This window comes from Phyllostomus discolor, chromosome 10 (genome assembly GCF_004126475.2).
Source record: "Phyllostomus discolor isolate MPI-MPIP mPhyDis1 chromosome 10, mPhyDis1.pri.v3, whole genome shotgun sequence".
Lineage (NCBI taxonomy): Eukaryota > Metazoa > Chordata > Mammalia > Chiroptera > Phyllostomidae > Phyllostomus > Phyllostomus discolor.
The window spans coordinates 373,562-391,587 of record NC_040912.2 but is presented as its reverse complement, the minus strand read 5'-3'; the positions used below and the strand labels follow the sequence as shown (position 1 = coordinate 391,587).

Genomic DNA, 18,026 nt, shown 5'->3' with positions numbered 1-18,026 from the left:
GACCCCTGCATGCACTGCAGGTGCCGGCTTCTGGGGGCCTGGTGAGGGGATCTCTTTGGTCTCTGCGAGAACACACCTGCTCCCCACCGCGCAGACCCCAGACAGCGGCACTGGAGGTGCCCGCTGTTACCCCGGGCCTGGCCTGTGGGAGGGGGCAGCTCCGGCTCCCGTGCCTCCAAAGCCCCCACGCTGCCCGCTGCCCTTCAGCCCACTTCCCTCCCCGGGGGACAGTGCCTGCAGCAACCAGCCTTACCCCGTGGATTCGCCAACGCGGGCGAAGACACGGGCTGAGGAAGGACCAGGCCCAGAGCAGAGAGATGGACGCAGGCCCCTGAAGGCAACGGGAACTTTTGCTACGAAGGACGTGATCGGGACACCTGGTCCAAGAGGAAATCGAGGCTGTCGATGAGATAATAGCATCAGAGCTGTGCTCTGGTTAGGCAAAACAGGGCCCTTGTCCTTTTCCAGGACAAAGATGCCGGGGGACACCTCATCCCACCTTGTTCTCAGGAGGAAGGGAACGCGAGAGACAAGGAAGCGAAGGTGGTCAGACGTGAAACTGGGGGTCTGGGTAAAGAGGAATACTCGTGCTGTTGTGTGGGCCCCAATTTTAAGCTTAAGAGGGAACGGAAGCCAGGACCCACAGCGTCTGGACCTTCCTCCTTCTCCTGGCCTAGAGCCAGGGGGGGGGGCCAGCCATCTGAGGCCACTGGCCCCAGTGCCCCACTCCCTCAGTGTCTCCCCAGTCCCTGCAAGGCCACTCCCGTCTGCTGCACCCGCCCCAGCCGCGGCCAGACCCACAGCTCGGGGGGTGCTCGTCTGCCCAAGTCTCCTAGTCTCCACGTGCCGCCCTTGGCACGTACCCCGCTCCTGGCTCTGGAGCAGACACAGCCTTTCGGCGGGATCCACTCCAGCTCCTCTCCTCTCAGCAGAAGCTCCTGTGTCTCTCCTCCCCTCTCCTTGTCTCAGAGGAAACGGGACACCTCCTTGCCTCTCCCAGGGCCCAGTCCCTTCCCTCTGCGCCAACTCCAGGCCCTACTTGGGTGGCCTTCTCCCAGCACCCCAGCTGGCACAGGTCTCTGGGCAACCTCAGGCGTCCCCCTGCCACCTGGGCAGCCCCGACCCACGCTCCTGCCCATGGGTTCCCTTGTGAGCACGGTGACATCTGCCTTCTGTGCTCCCCCTGAGGTGGCAGTGTCAAAGTCCGGCCTCGGAAAGAGGGACTGGAACTGCCGTCTCCGCTGCACTCCTTAAGATCTGCGTATCTCAGAGCGTGCACAGAACGTGTGGGAAGTGTGCGGGCAGGCTCGGCCTTTCTCTCTCCCCGTCCCGCTCACCTGTCCCTGACCCCTCCACTCCACCTCCTGGGCACTGGCGTCAAGCCCACCCTGTCTGCTGGCAGCCCCCAAACCTGCATCTCCGCTGCTGACCCTGTTCTGGCCTCTGAGTGCCTGGGTCCCACAGCTGCTTGGACGTGTCCCCTTGGGCACCCAGCCGGCCCTTAGAGCCCCTCCCGTCCATGCTGGAGCTGCCAAAAGGCAGTCACAACAGGTGCCTAAAGCCATTGAGAAGTCAAAAACTTCCGGGGCGAATTTTTAGTATTCCAAACATGCCTCAAAGCAGCTCATCCTGTAGTGGGGGGAGGAGCCCTCCCACCTACAGCATCGGACCCTCCGGGGTCTTCAGTCAATGCTCCCATCACCTCCCTCATTGAGGACTCGTCTTTCCCCGGCAGCCTCCGCACCAGCCCTTTAGTCCCCTCTCGCACCCCAACATTCTCCCTCCCTCTCCGCCCCCCCCCCACGCCCCATCCTGCTGGCTTGGGTCTGCGCCTAGCCCCCTGCATGCTGTTCTGTGTGGAGGGCGACCTCCCTGGAGCACCCAGTGGAGGCACCCCGCTTCCGTTTGCACAGCTCCAGGGGCTGCCCCTTGACTCAAGTCCAAACTCCCCCCAGGAAGGCAGGGCCTCCCCATGAGCCCCAGTCTAGCTGCCTCCCACTCTGTTGCCCACCACCCCCTCCTCACAGACGCTGGGCTCCAGCCGAACTAGACTTCTAGCCATCTGGGAGCAAATGCTCCCACTGCCCAAAATAACCTACATCCGTCTCCACCTGTTGAGATCTGTCCTTGAAGTGTTATCCGATAAATAGTACTGGGACAATTGGTCATTTGAAAGAAATGTTTCAGATTCTTCACTTCATACCACACACCAAAATACATTCCAGCTAGAGTTAAATATAAAATATATGCTATAATCACATATTTTAAAAGTCAACCTGTAAAAAGCCTGTAAAATATGTGATTATCCAGTATGGAGACGGGCCTAGACCCTCAGCTCACAGGAACACATGTCAACGGAGACAAAGCAGTGCTGGACCTCAAACAAACTGCCGTCCCTCCAGCAAAACAGGTTTCCTTGGGGACAACAGAGCAGTGCAGTTTGGACCTTGGGTGTAATGGCAGGTGAGCCAGGGTGAGTCCAGAGAACAAAGGAGAGGAACACTCCTTCACAGAGGCCAGGGGGTAATGCAAAGGGCTGAGTAAACAAAGACCCACTGGAGCCAACTGGGCGTTCGGAGAGGAGCAGCTTTGGTGTAACTGTCTCTCATTGGCTGAGGGGTTGCTGGGCAAGATCCCCCTTCCTGCTGGAGTGGTAGGGAAAAAAGCATCTTCCTACTGGAGGTGGAAAGTATCTTCCAGTTCCGGACAATTGATGAATGGCAGGGTGTGAGAGGTCTCCCCCTAAAGGCCCTGCCCATTCCACCCGAAATGAGGTTTCTGCTTATGAATCTTCACACAGTTAATCTCACTCTAAAGTAGACCCTGACATGGTTCCTGGGCCTTTCGGCTAAGATCAAGTGTAAACCAAGCAGCTAAGAAATGGACAGAGGTGTAGTGAACCCTTCCATGTTGCGGTCCCCATGCAGGGAAGTGGTTTGGTCAGCAAGAAATCAGGGGAGCTACATGGAGGCCCCCCAGCACACTCCTTCCCCAGGGACTCCAGATCTTCTCCAAGGTGCTGTCCAAGGCCCAGAATTTCATGCGTTCTCCTGGCACCTTCTGTGTTTGGCTAATAGCTATTACTCTAATTTTGTTTGAATGGTTGTGGGGTTTTTTTTGTTGTTGTTCACTTGAGACAGGTAATGAGACACAGTGTCACACAATCATCGTGCTCATGAACTAGGAGAGGATCTGACTGGGTCTTTTTTTATGAAACAGGAGTAGGGGTGATTAATAGAGCTTCTTCTATGTCAGGTCAAGTGTTTTATATGCATTACCTCATTTATTGACTATAAAACAAAATCACCTAGGTATTCCATCACCAAAAAGGATTTACTTGAGAAAAAGAAAAGTCTGCAAACCAGCCCACGCACCCGTAGCGAGCCACGTGGGAGCCGAGAAGAGAAAAAGCAGGAAGCCCCTTTCACAGAGAGGAAGAGGAAGCCCAGGGGAGGAAGGCTGGTCGGGATAGCTCCTCCCCGGGCCGTCCCGATCCCGACCCCGACCCCGACCCCCGGCCCCCGACCCCGGCGTGGGTTGTTAACCCCTTTGCCATCAGCTGTATCACATTTAGTTCTTGTAACAACCACAGGAGGCAGGCGCTATTACTCCCGTTTAACAAGGAGGGAAACAGAGTTCCCGAGCTGCCTGCGACCACAGGGCTGGTCCGGGATTCAGACCCAGGCCTCGTGACCGTCCTCCCGTAGAAAGCCAGACTTTTTACTTCCTTGGCCCCTTCCTGTTTTTGCACGCGTCACACGAAACACGAATTCTTGGGCTGACACGGAAAATGGTGGTCGGTGCCTGTGCACCGGGCGTCGGGGACAGCGCCACCCTCCCCCGAGCTCTGCACCCCCCGCACGTCCCAGTCCAGCCCTCGCCGCCGTTTTCCTGCGTCGTGGTGACGCCATGACGTTCCGCGTACGTCCCAGCCACTCATTCTGTGAGGTTTCGTGCGGACGAAGGCGAGCCCGCATTGATGAGTGGCGCACTCATCACACCTCAGGGACGATGCTATTTCCCAGGGATTATTTCCCGCCAGCCCCACAGGTGGGCTTGTCGTGCTCGCGTTCACCTGACCCCGCTCCTTGAACGCCTCTCTTCAAAGCACCCGTGCTGCGTGCAGGTGAAATTCATCGGCAACAAACGCACTCGCTTAAAGCGTACAGTTCAATGAGTTTTGGCACATCTGGGAACCAGTACCACAAACGGGACGCAGCGTTCCCGCCACCCCGACGGTGCCCACGCCCTTCCCAGCCTCCGCACTCCGGCCCCGGCCCGTCCCCTCCCCGTGACGTCACTTCTCTGCGCCTCACCGCCGCTGCGCGGGGTCTTTCCGGCCGCCAGGGCCTGTGGGCGTGGCGGGTGGCGTCACGCGAGCGCGCGCCGGAAGCGGGCTCCGGCCGGACGGAAGTGGCGGGGCGGGGCGCGGGGGCGATGGGGGGCGGAGGCCGGCGATGAGCGGCCGGAGAGAGTGAGCGGGACGGCGGCGAGGCTGGGGGGCCCCGGAGAGCGAGCCGCAGGGCGGAGGGCAGGGGCGCGAGCGCGGCGGGCGGCAGGCGGCGGCCAGGGCGCGGCGGCGGCGGCCAGGGCGCGGCGGCCGAGAAGATGGCGGACGGCGACAGCGGCAGCGAGCGCGGCGGCGGCGGGCCCGGCGGCTTCCAGCCCGCGTCCCGCGGCGGCGGCGAGCAGGAAACGCAGGAGCTGGCCTCGAAGCGGCTGGACATTCAGAACAAGCGCTTCTACCTGGACGTGAAGCAGAACGCCAAGGGCCGCTTCCTCAAGATCGCCGAGGTGGGCGCGGGCGGCTCCAAGAGCCGCCTCACGTTGTCCATGGCCGTGGCCGCCGAGTTCCGCGACTACCTGGGCGACTTCATCGAGCACTACGCGCAGCTGGGCCCCAGCAGCCCCGAGCAGGTGGCGGCGGCGGCGGCGGCCGAGGAGGGCGGCGGGCCGCGGCGCGCGCTCAAGAGCGAGTTCCTGGTGCGCGAGAATCGCAAGTACTACCTGGACCTCAAGGAGAACCAGCGCGGCCGCTTCCTGCGCATCCGCCAGACGGTCACGCGCGGCGGCCCCGCGCCCGGCGGCCTGCAGAGCGGCCAGACCATCGCGCTGCCCGCGCAGGGGCTCATCGAGTTCCGCGACGCGCTGGCCAAGCTCATCGACGACTACGGCGGCGACGACGACGAGCTGGCGGGCGGCCCAGGCGGCGGCGCGGCAGGCCCCGGGGGCGGCCTGTACGGGGAGCTGCCGGAGGGCACCTCCATCACCGTGGACTCGAAGCGCTTCTTCTTCGACGTGGGCTGCAACAAGTACGGGGTGTTTCTGCGTGTGAGCGAGGTGAAGCCGTCCTACCGCAACGCCATCACCGTTCCCTTCAAGGCCTGGGGCAAGTTTGGGGGCGCCTTCTGCCGGTATGCGGATGAGATGAAGGAGATCCAGGAGCGGCAGAGGGATAAGCTTTATGAGCGGCGCGGCGGGGGCAGCGGCGGCGGGGACGAGTCTGAAGGCGAAGAGGTGGATGAGGATTGAAACGCGCGGCTTCCCTACGGGCCTCCCACCCACCTCCGTCCCCTCGTCTAAAGAGCTCTCTTTCCCGCCCATTCCTGGTGAGTTAGTGCAGGGGGAGCAAGGGAGGCCCACGGGGAGAAAACAAGATTTTAAATAATGTAGTTAATTACGAGAAATGACCATGAGAGAACAGTCACGGACAATTAGAGAAAAGAAGTAAAGTTCCAAGGAGCTGACAGCAACCTGCAAGGAGAGCAACAGCGTCTCCTCACCCGAGCAAAATAGTCCCAGCTCCCGTGGTTTCCCAGCTGCGGTTCCTGAACCCATCGAGATAACCCTGATGGGTCTGGGGATAGGTCCTAGCACGGCGCGGGCCAAAGGAGCGCTTCTGATCGACCCAGACCCCTTGATAACAGCTGAATTTGTGTTGTACTTGGGAACCTGGTCTAAAGATTTCTCCAGACCTCACTGTTGCGGTGTCTGTCCCTTCACTTCCATTGAAATCAGCATTTTGGGTTTAGGTTTTCATGGAATTCCTGAGAAGGGAAAGGCCTTTGCAGTTACCCAGGTCTTAGGGTACAGGTTTCATGAAAAGGAATGCAACTTTAAATAATCATGGACAGGGCAGAACAAAATATGAATTTCAGAAGTCACCTGGGAATAGAGAAACAAATTGGATCTATATCGTTTAAAATGGTTTTGCACGATACCTGGACCAAGGCCAGTATCTTTTTTTTTTTTCCCTCCCCAGAATTGTTTTGCAGGATGCAAATGGATTCAGATGTCAATCCTTGAACTAGAATTGGCTACTAAAGTATTAAAAGTTGGCAAATTTTTTGAAGATGAGAGCAGTTTTACATTGGAGGTTGCTGAGATAGGCACAAGAAAAAAATCAGGCATAAAGCACAAGGAAAAAACTGTTTGAGTGGATTGGTAGCTACTCACTAAAGTTCCCTGATCTCTCAAACATGGAGATCATTACCAAGAAATGGCTTAGGTATGAATGAGAGCCAGATCCCTGTGGCTCCACCATGTGAGCCAGTGAATTGTGGCTAATTCGGCTGTTTCCGCCACTGATTGGCTGGATTTTAAACCGTAAAACTTGAAAAAGGAACAGTGTGGCTACAAGCCTGAGCTTTAATGAAATACACGTCTCAGAAGAGTTGGAAATTACCAAAACTGAAGTCTTCCTCTACCTTCAGTTTAATCTGTGGATTTGTTCAAATACTAAAGATCCTCAGGTCCAGAATTCCAGCATCATTTATTCTTTTTAAATAAAATTTTAGAAACTTGATCCATTGTATCAGTACCTCACAATCAAAGTTGGCAAATGATGCATGTGTGATTCAAGCAAGCAGCGTGCCCTTGGGAAGCTGAAATCCATCTGAATGGACTCAAAGTGAACATGAATGTGCTGACTCTATCCTGGAAGCATTTTTATACCATCTTGAAATTTCAACAAAAACTAGCTTTTGCTAGTTTATCCAGCTGTCTTTCAAGAATAAAAGTTGGGGTTTTCAAGGATCGCCTCTTCTATATTTTAAATGGATTTTCAGTAGAAATGGTTTTTACTAATCAAGTTAATCCCACCCTATCAAAAGGTATTTCTGGGAATGTCATGGACCTAGGTAACTTTGAATCGAATGGGGGCTGTTCTTTCCAAAGTTTTTCAGGTAGGCTTGGTGCGACACCTTCTCAACCAGGAGGCGAGTAACCCCACCTCCACAGTCTTAGTGTTTGTTTGTTTGTTTTTTAACTGCATGACTGCCCTTTATTTGAGCTGCCTTTTAATTTATTGTGTACCCTTTTTGTTATTTTGGTGTTATTCAATACATACAATCTTTTTGTATTTATTGGGAAATAAGTAATATACAAAAAGGTCGTTTTCATTCATTGTGGCTGAGAGGGAGGAAAATAATCATGTATATAAAATTAGGCTTTTTAAAAAAATCAGACTGTGATTCAGAATATCGTTCATCTTAGATTAAAAAAAAAAAAACAGCCACAAACATTGGTGCCCTTTTCGGACAATTTCTCTACTCTCATCATCCACAGTAGACTTTTTAAACAGATTTTTTTAAAGCTTTTCTTTTTAAATAATTTTTCTCCGTTGCAAAGAATGTTTCCTAAATTGTATGGGAGCAATAGTATTTCCGATGTGTTAACGACATCCGTACTCTTGTACTGTATTTTGTACTACAAGGCAGCTGTTTTCAATGGTGTCCTGCTGTATTTACCTGTGTGTTTTGAGTGTTTTATTTCTTTGCTGCGGAGAACAAATCCCTAAATAGTTTTAGTAAAGGAGCTGAGAAACTAGCATTAGTTTGCAGAAACTGTTTAAGTTTCAAATTCCGAGGCAGCAATGAAAATCAAGATTGCAGCTATTAGTTGATTGCTGTAACTTTCTCCTTTTCAAACCATGTACAATTCCTGTATAGACCAACTTGTTTTCTTGCTTCAGTGGTGGTTCTGTTGCTCAGCTGCAGTTGAGCCAGTTCAATTTTGCAAAGGTGCGGTACCTCTCCTTTTTAAGGAGTTGGTTCATTCTTTTTTCTGTTCTTTTTGTTTGGCTGAATTGCAGTAACTAGCCTTGCCTTTCTATTCTGTAGAAATGACAGGGTCTTCACAATCCTCACCAGTGGCTACTAAGCTATAATTAGCTGAATAGAAAGAATGTGGAAGTGGTCTGAGGCATATGGGGTATATGCCAGGAGCACTACCATATATGGAGTCAGCTTTGGTTACCAGAGAAGTTTTCTTAGTCATTAGACCATGTAACAGTAATATATCATATGTAAATCTTTAGATATCAATTTGAGAATCCTCCAAAAAAAGGAGCAAAGAATGCATAAGCTATGTGTTGGAAAAGTAATTTATATTAAAATTTTGACCTGCCTATATAAGATTAAGTGGTAAATGTCATAGTGGTGGGTTTTAAGTCTTAACCAATCTCAAAGGTTTGTTCTCCTGCAGGGGTGGCTGACGGCCTCTCTTCCCACTGCAGGAAGGTTACGGAAGGATGTGGATTGATTGTAGCATTTCACTGATCCTCATTTCAGTCACTAGGGACAACGGAGATTGCACTTCCATCGTGTGGTCTGTTAAACAAGGTGGTGTTATGGGCTGTCTCTCAGATGCTTCTTGTTAAAAGAAAGTCTTTGCTAAATCGAGGCAGAAAGTGTTTTCAGCCACCAGTGATTTAGGGCTTTTTTTTGACTTTGGCAAATATCCCAACTAATAACGTGTTCAAAATCATCCTATTTCTGAGAAGTAGGGAGGTAAAATTTATTTTCTGGTAATTGGCAGAACGTTTGTTTCTCAAACTACTGCAGTTGCAGAAGTGAGAAGCCCACAGTTTTAGGAACAGAGTTGAAAGAGCAGGAAGCTCTGACGAGACCCCACAACTGCCTTCGGTTTCTGGTGTCCCCGCCCATCGCTCGGGCAGAGCCACGGCTCTAGTCCGCAGAGGATGTCGTCAGTGCATGTGCTGCGTGGAACGAAATGCAGATCTGGATGGCACCAAAAATCAGAGCGGAAACCAAACCAAACCCAGACACCCTATGTTCCTGTGGGCGCTTGTAGGTGGTACAGATGACCAGCTGTGACACAGACACAGCTGTTTGTCAAGTCACTTTCCATAATACTTACTGCAAAATGATGGAGAGGCCCTCGCAGGCAGCCTTTAACCTGCTTCCTTTGTTACCTCTCGATCACTTTGCAGTAAATTGCAGGTCTTTTAAGAGATTCAAGCTTCAGTTTTCTCAAAACAAAACAATTATCCTGTCTTATCTGAAAATGCAGGGTTGTGGGCAGAAGAGGCTGGTTATAATAATGCCCTCATATTGAGTGGTCTGTAAATGGCTGCACACTTCAGGCACTCTAGTTGCTGAGGATGCTTTGTTAAATATGACCTTGACTGGCTTTACAGGGGGGTAGAGTGATACACAAGGTATTCAAGTGACAATTCACTTAGGTCTACCTTGCCTTGAGGTGGATGAAATTAAGGAGAAGCTTGAGTGTGTAAGCTATGCACATAAGTATTCTTCACTGTAAATTTTGTTTTCATTTTAACCCAATTATGGTACTTTGTCCAATGCACAACTGATCTCTCAGTAGATATTCATTTGAAAATAGTGTGGCCTTGATCGGTGAGAAGGGGAAGGAGAGAAGTGACTTTTTGCTTACGTTAAAAGTGACTCGTTTGCCAAGAGTCGTTCTGCAGCACTCTAAGTACCTGACGTGTTTGTTAACGGTCTCCTTTGTGATTGGGGAAATTGAATGGTTTTGACCCTGGAGTTACTAATTCAATTGAGTTGTCTTCTATTTTTAGGAAATATCAGAATTGCTCTGATAAGTACAAAGTTGACTGCTTTGATGTCCAATCTCAGGTTTTAGAATATACATGGTGGTTAAAATCCCACTGTTAACCCTTAAAAAAACAATTTTATTTAGCATACCTAAAAGTCACATGCGTGAGGCCTGTTCAGAGAGCAGAACCTCCCATCATTTTGCTCCTTTTCCATTTTGTATTTCACTTGAGAAAGTGTGATTTTACATTGTATATTGCCATTTTAACCCTGACATATTTTTCAAGATAAAGCACTTTTTGATCATGAAATACGTGGAATCTTTGTGTGATGTGGATCATGGTTTCTCAGGCTCCCCTAGATAATCTGCTAATGAGTATTATTCTAACTCTGTGTATGAAGAGTAGAAATCTTTATTATTATTGGGTTTGTATTACTGATCAAGAATGCATTTTGCTAGCTTCCAATGGATGAGACAGTGAACAATGCTGCATTCACAGTTTATAAGTTACTTTCCCTTGAGCCTTAAGGTAACTTTTTTTGTCAACAACAGCACTGAAGTTATAGTAAATGAATAAGACTCAGTTTTCAGGGTTAGTTTTAGAGTACTGTAAATCAATTAGATGTCTTCCTCAACAGTTATTGTTCCCATTGAATAAGCTGAGTAGTGGGTGTGTGGGTGGGACTGGGGGAGGGAGGAGATAGTTTGTAAAAAAAAAAAACAAACACACATTTACCTTAAGAAAAATATAGACAAAAAAGTACATGTCGATGCCCTGTTTGAAATCCCACATATAAGGTAGAAATGGCAAATTATAGCTTCATTTCCCATTTTAATCTTAAAAGCAGTCATTTTCCAATGTTAGACCCCAGAAGTGTCCAGAGATGGAATTGAATGGTGAGTTCTGATACAGCTAACATTGCTGCTTAAAGTCACTGTTCCCAGTCCTCAGTCTTAAAACTTAAGTTTCATTACTGATGGACTTAACAGACTCTTATTTCAACAAATGTGGTCCAGTTGTCCGCACCGAAAATTAAATTTGGAAAATGAAAAAAATAATAGAATTGCATCGTGAAGACTTATTACACAAGGTAATTTTCAGTTGGTATCTGTACCTCGGATCCAAGACCTTTACGAATGTATTTTGTATTTCCTAATGAAATAGGGAATGTGTCATCAATAATCACCTTTATTCACAATCTTGTACTTCCCTTTTGAAAATGTAACTCGCCTCATAAATTAGACATTCCATTTGGGACGGGCAAAGCCATGATAGAACAGCAGCAAATGCTAGGTGGGTAGTTTCACGGCTCAGTGGGACTTGTTATAAAGGGAGGACAGAGCTTTATTTGATGCCAAAATGTTACCATTTCCCCCACAGTAACTCTAACAAACTTTGATAAAAGAGTATTATTGTACTTGTAATTAAAATTAACATGAGATTTTGAGTAATTTTCCCTGTTATATGTAAAGTATCTCACTGACATGGATAAGGGAGAGCTGGTTATATCTTTAGTATTATGAAATGTGGGCTCTGTTAGAGAAAATGCTAAGTTCATTGTCCACTACTATGTGCAAGACACCAGTTTGTCTTTTTTATCCTACCTTCAATAATTTTAACGGCTCTTTGAAGAAAATTGATTGAGACCATTATTCCTGAAAGGCAGCTTTTGTCCCCAGTCTTACCCTGTGTCACAGGAACAGGCTGATTGGAAAAAAGTCTTCACGTTTGGAAATAGCAGAGCAAGTGGTGTATTTGTCCTTTTAAGATTGCTTTTTCAGGGACCTGTGTCAGCAGGGAGAGTCCTAAGAAAACGGAAAAAAATCATATCACTAAGCACATGTGTAGGAATTCTGGAGTTTTATTTTCAAGTCTTCAGATACGAGACATAGACCCTTTTCTCCCAGCCCACACGTCCCTCCTGTGTACAAAAGCTCTCTGGATTCCTAAAACTTAGGAGATTGGGCAGGTGCAGAAGCATTTCACATCAGAGCAGAGCATACATAGAGTGGACAGTTTCGCAAATTACAGTAGCAGGCCAAGTATATTTGAGTTGTTCCAATTATTTTCAATGTTTGCATAATGTAGTTGGACTTCTTTTTCCTAAAGCTCTAGGGAAATTAGAGATTCCTGCTTCCTTTTGTACCTTCATGCAGGTATTTCTCCACGGTCATTTTTAAAAGTCCATTTGTCTTCTGAGATGTTTCCAGTCATTGTCTACCAGGGCTTCCTTAGACTAGATTCTTCACTCCAAAGTGAGGCTGATGTCCTGCCGATAAAGAATCTGCAGGCGACATTTGAATGAAGTAAAACCAAATCTTGACAGCAGGAGACAGAGCTTCCTGATCTAAATGGATGTACAACTGGGCTTTAGGTTGGAAGTTACTTTAAAAGGGGTTTGGGGTGTCTTCAGTCTGTAAATACCCACATGCTGTGCATTGTAAACCAAGTGTGTGTTCTTATATGTGAATTTGTAGGACTGACTTATGCTTCAAGAGAAGCCGCACCTTTAATTTTATAAGGTCCCCTCCACCTGTAACCCTATAAATATTTGTAAATAGAACACTAAAATTTGTAGTGATAGGATCAATTTGGGAATATCTGCTGAGAGACCAAAAAGTTCATTTTTTTTAAGTACCTTGGTTAAAGAGTAAAGATTATTCCTCTTATTTTTTAAAAGAATGCACTTTAACAAACAGCTGCATGGGCAGTTCAAACAAATCCGTGAAGTGCAGTACCCATTCAGAAACCACACTTCCTGGAAACCGTTCAAAGCAGAGTCCCGGCGGGCTGTCGGCCTCACTGCCCGGGGGTGGAAGCTCAGACCGCGGTCAGTGTCGAGACGAGCAGGGCAGCTTCGAGAGAGTGGTGTGAGCACGGCCAGGAGCTTCAGACAGGTCTCTAAAATGGCGGGTCCCGTAATTACCACTAACTAGCAAAACTGACAGAAAAACTCATAGAGAAAAATGTGTAAGAATCCTTACTGCTGGTGTGTACTCCTTACAATAGCAGACTTTTGCAAATGGAGTTTTACAGTCTATATTTAAAAAATTGTATGTTTGTAACAAATAAAGTATGCGGAAAAGTGAATGGCCGTCTCGTGCTGGTGTCTCTGAGGAGTTACCTGGGGACGGGAGGGAGATGCCCCACACCCTCTGCTGGGGCTCGAGAATGGTCTGGGACTGGGCGAGTCCCCACTGGAATGACTTGCAAGCCACTGCACGTCCCAGCGGCCCGAGTCCCCACGACCCTTTTCTAGTTAGTAAGCGACCTGTGGAGTAAGAGTTGCAATGCGGTTCACTTCCCAGACAGGCCACTTGTCACTTCCCCTAGTTTCTTCCTATTCTACTGGCTTTTGGGCCCTACCATTCCCAGTGGGTGTAAAGAAACTTACCTCATTGTGCATCATCATAGCTGACTTCTTGCAGAGCAGACTAGGCCAGTCTTAGGCCACTATTAATGAAAAAGTAAAGTTACCTCCATGGATCCCAGCTGTGGTTCCCAATGTTTTTCATCTCAGAAGCCCCTTTATACAAAACGTACTGAAGAATCCCAAGGAGCTTTTTATCTTTCAGGGCTATAATAATGGATACCTAATACATTAGAAACTGAGCCTTTCTGAAAAAGTCCTCATGCAAGGATATGTTTGGATTTTTTTTATTTGTCTGTCTGTCTGCTTTAGAGAGGGAGACCCATCCCTCAGAGACCTACCACCCAGGTGTGTGCCCTGACCGAAGATTGATCCCACAGCCTTTTGGTGTAGTGGACCATGCTCCAGCCCACTGGGCCACCTGGCCAGGGCAGAAACTGAACCATTTCTAAGACGAAAATAAGCACATAGTCACTGTCAGCATTGACATCACATCACTGAGCCTCTGGACAACGCTAGACTTGCGAGAGAACAAACACAAGGTCAGGAACGATGTTAGGAAACTGGTTTGACTTCCAGACTCCGAGATTCCTCGGGGGTCTGAATCACCCTCTGAGAGCCACTGGAGTAGCCTGAGATGTAAAAAGGATGCCTTTCTGAAGATTAGGGATGGAATTGAAGACAGATTTTTTTTGAGGTTTATCTTTTTCTTTTTAAAGATTTTATTTGTAGATAGAAGGGAAGGAGAAAGAGAGGGAGAGAAACATCAAGGTGTGGTTGCCTCACACGCACCCTCTACTGGGGACCTGGCCTGCAACCCAGGCATGTGCCCCGACTTGGAATCAAGCCAACGAAGACCCTTTGGTTTGCAGGTGAACCCTCCATCCACTGAGCCATACCAGCCAGGGCAGAGAAAACTAAGCTTATTAATCCTTTAGCCCTTCCCATGTTTTCTCTATGGTAGAGGCTCTCAAATAATTACTCTGGCCACCACCACCACCCACACACTTACACAATATGGCAGTGGTTCTCAGTGCTGGCTGCGGAAGCACTTGGAGAGCCTTGAATGCTGATGCTCAGGCGCTGCCCTGCCCAACTGGACCGAATCTTTGGGACACGCACATAGAGTGTCTTGTTTTACCTTGTTAGGCTCTCCCCTGTGAGCGTGGATGAGAGGCTGTAGGATCTTGTGGTATTGGGAAGAGAAGGGGAGGGAGGGCTAGGAATCCGCTAGAGCAGAAGAAATGCAGGGTCACAGAGGACTCCAACACACGACCTTAACCTGTGACTGCTGTGCTGAAATTGCCCACACCACCCCTTACACCCCAAAGTGGCTCCTTTTGAGAAAAGTTTGCAAGTGGAATGGTGGGGCCTTGTGTCAGCAGTGCCCTCACCAGGGGGCTTTCCTCGCACATAGAACTCCTTAGCGTCAGCCACTCGAAGGGCTTCTTAAGCACCAGTTCCTGCACTTCTGGTTCAGCTGGTCTGGGTGGAGCCTGAGAAGCTGCATTTCTAGCAAGTTCCGAGGTGATGTGTTGTTGCTGGTCAAGGGTGCTACTTCAAGCCTCACTGCAGAAATCGAGGAGGTTCTGGGAAACTAACTGGGCGTCGCCAGCCGACTGAGGCCTCAGGGAGCACCCACCCTGGCGTGCTGGCTCTGCCACGGCCCTGCTGACTTCTTCCGTTGACGTGCGTTCCGGATGCAGCAGGCTGCAGCCCCAAGAGCTCTTTCGAAGCCAAGGCCTCCAGGAGTAGGGGCATGACTTCCGAGTTTTGGTATTTTGTGAGTTAGGTTCTGTCCTGACTCTGCCATAAACGAACAGTGACTCTGGGCACCTATCTTTAACACAAAAATCCTTAAGGTCCTACGACAGTGTCTGGTTTCCTGGAGAAGCGATTGGGATTAGGGAGACAAGAGCCACCTGGTGGTCAGCACTGAAATCCTTTAAATAACCGCTGTGAGGTCAGATCATTTGCAAATCCATTCACTCGGTTCTTTTGCACCAGGTATTGTGCTAGGGGTGGAAGATGCGGTCCAGATGGAACTTATTACTTTAGTGGGTCAGGAGGTAAAACAATAGAACTAGGAGGTACATTGGACTAGAGCATTCTTAGGATTCAAATGTTCTGGTTCATGTTTACCTTGGTCTCCAGACTAGGATGGGTTGCAGCTCACATTTGCTACTGAGCTCCCTACTCAGTAAAACACCGCTATGAATCTTAAACCCTAAGAAGCCACTTCCCCAGACCCCAGGGAGGATGTGGGTGGACAGAGGAAAGGAAGGAGTGGGAGAATTCACTGAGCTGCGTCTGTGTTCTTCCCATTTTCCCCCTGGCATCACTGACCGCACGGTTAGGGTCTGGGAGGCATGAGGCCCTGTCGCTGAGTGTGTGCCTCCAGCTCTTGCAGCTAGTGAGCACTAGTGCTGGACACCGGCCAGGTCCAGTAGGTGTTCCTGCTCCTTGCCCACACTTCCCTTGCGAAAGGTGACAAGCGGGTTCCTAGTGGAACCTGAGTGAACCAATCTCCCTAGCTAAGAACCAGACCTCAATCCAAGCAATAGAGAATTTATTCGCAACCTCATTCCTGCCCCAGGCCTTTACTGCTTACAAGAGACAACACCACGGAAAGTGTAAAAAAAGATACTCCCACTCTGGCCAGTGTGGCTCGGCTGGAGCGTAGTCCCTATTCTCGGGACTACTGTCCCTGATTCTCGGTCAGGGTACATACCTAGGTGGCAGGTTCAATCCCCCATCTGGCTGTGTGCAGTCCACAGTCCAGAAACTTACGATTCCCTATCCAGGGGCGTACAAGAAACAACCATCCATGTTTTCCCTCTCTCCCTTCCTCTGTCTCGAAAAGCAATGAAAAAAATGTCCTCAGGTGAGAATTAAAAAAAAAAAAAAAAAGATACTCTCCATGCAAAATATAACTTCTCAACTTCATGATAGTTCACGTAGACCTCTCAGTGGGCCCGATTCAGGTTTTGAGACTAGTTAGTGTGATGAGTGAACACACGTCTGAACCAGTTCTCTGACACGCCACACGGCACTGCCACAGAAAGGACAGCACTCCCATGCCAAGACCCTCCTACACAGACCCACAAAGCTCTGCAGAACCTCTGATGGTTTCTGCAGAGAGGCTGTCCTTCCGACTTGGATGAGCGTTACACTCATCAGTGATTTCAGGATATGGTGTCTGAGAACAAAATAAATATATGTCCCCAGAATTAAAAAAACAAACAAACACAACATGCTGATTTGATTCATCTGTATCAATGACCAAGAAATCAAATGCTAGTCTTCTATCAGAGTGAACATCTTGGGACACGCAACTCAATCGTAAGTACCTATGGTGCCCTCTGTAAGTTACAATCAGATTTTCCTCGTCAGAACATTGTAGGAGGGGACTAGAACCACACAAGACTCAATGTGAAATCAGTGACATGGAACCATGAGGCCCTGAAAATAGTCCTTTTTATGCTATTTTACATTTTCCCCATCCTAGGTATCAAATCAAGAAATAGCAAAGTTAGCCCTGGCTGGTGTGGCTCAGTGGATGAAGTGCCGGCCTGCAAGCCAAAGGCTCTCTGGTTCAATTCCCAGTCAGGGCACAAGCCTGGGTTGCAGGCCAGGTCCCCGGTAGAAGGTACTCGAGGGGCAACCACACACGAATGTTTCTCTCCACCCTTTCCTCCTTCCCTCCCCTTCTCTCTAAAAATAAATAAATAACATCTTTAAAAAAGGAAGTAAATGAGCAGTGATCCATTTATTCAACTCTATCAGGATTTCCGGGGGCCATTTACAGAACAGAGGTTGGGAGGATGCACTAAGGCCTGTGGGTGTGGCACTGGCCTGTACACAACCATCACACAGGACTCCACCAGGAAGCCCTCCAAGGGCCTTTAGACTGCCCCACTCTCAAAACTGCCGTGTCCTTTGCCTATTTACCCAGTGCCCTTCATAATTGGTGGGCATCTTTTATGGCAGTTACAATCACCAAACTTTATTTTAAAATTAATTTAAATTTAATAAAATTTAATTTAAAATTAATGCACACTCATTTTAACAAATGTGAACAGTAGAGAATCACCGTAAAGAAACAAAACGAATGTGCTCCTTCTCCAAACCCACTCCTTAAAGGTAACTACTGTTAAACAATCTAGCATTCAGTCTTTTAAAAACTTTTGATAATTCAAAAAATCTCAACACTGTTAAGTAGCCATCACATCTGTGTATATATTGAAAAATCTGTATTAGCTAAATAGGTTAAATAACAAGGAATTCATGTTAGGTATGTTGATAGCTATTCCCTGTGGCATTTTCTTTTTTTAAGATTTTATTTGTTTAGAGAGTGAGGAGACACAAGGGAGAAAGAGAAGGGGAGAAGCATCAATGTGTGATTGCCTCTTGCACGGCCCCAGCTGGGGACCTGGACCACAACCCAGGCCTGTGCCCTGACGGGGAATCAAACTGGGAACCTTTCAGTTCACAGGCCAGTGCTCAATCCACTGAACACCAGTCAGGGCCATTTTCTAATATACATTATCTTATTATTAACTATGCCACAAAGTCAACAACTGTTATGTAGAAATTAAGTTAAAAAGTAGTTTAATTCATTATTTTAGGTTCCATTCATTCAGGCACAGGCACATCTCTAGTTGCAAAACGAAAACTCTCAGGCCTCTGGAGTTTAGAGAAAAATGTCCTTATTTCATGAATTCTGACAAATGGAACATTTTGCTATTTATGCTTCATGTATCAGTTTTACCCTGTACTTCCCTTTCGGTAAACAACTTGCACTTAAAATTAAGTCATTAAATGAAGTGATTCTCT

General features: G+C 48.4%; 1 protein-coding gene across 1 annotated transcript; it reads left to right on the top strand.

Moving 5' to 3' along the window:
- The first annotated feature begins 3,526 nt into the window (after positions 1-3,526).
- PURB (purine rich element binding protein B) lies at positions 3,527-12,910 on the top strand. Its single transcript, XM_028504205.2, has one exon. It carries the CDS (start codon positions 4,609-4,611, stop codon positions 5,530-5,532), a length of 924 nt encoding a protein of 307 aa, XP_028360006.1. The 5' UTR covers positions 3,527-4,608; the 3' UTR covers positions 5,533-12,910.
- Positions 12,911-18,026: the final 5,116 nt, after the last annotated feature.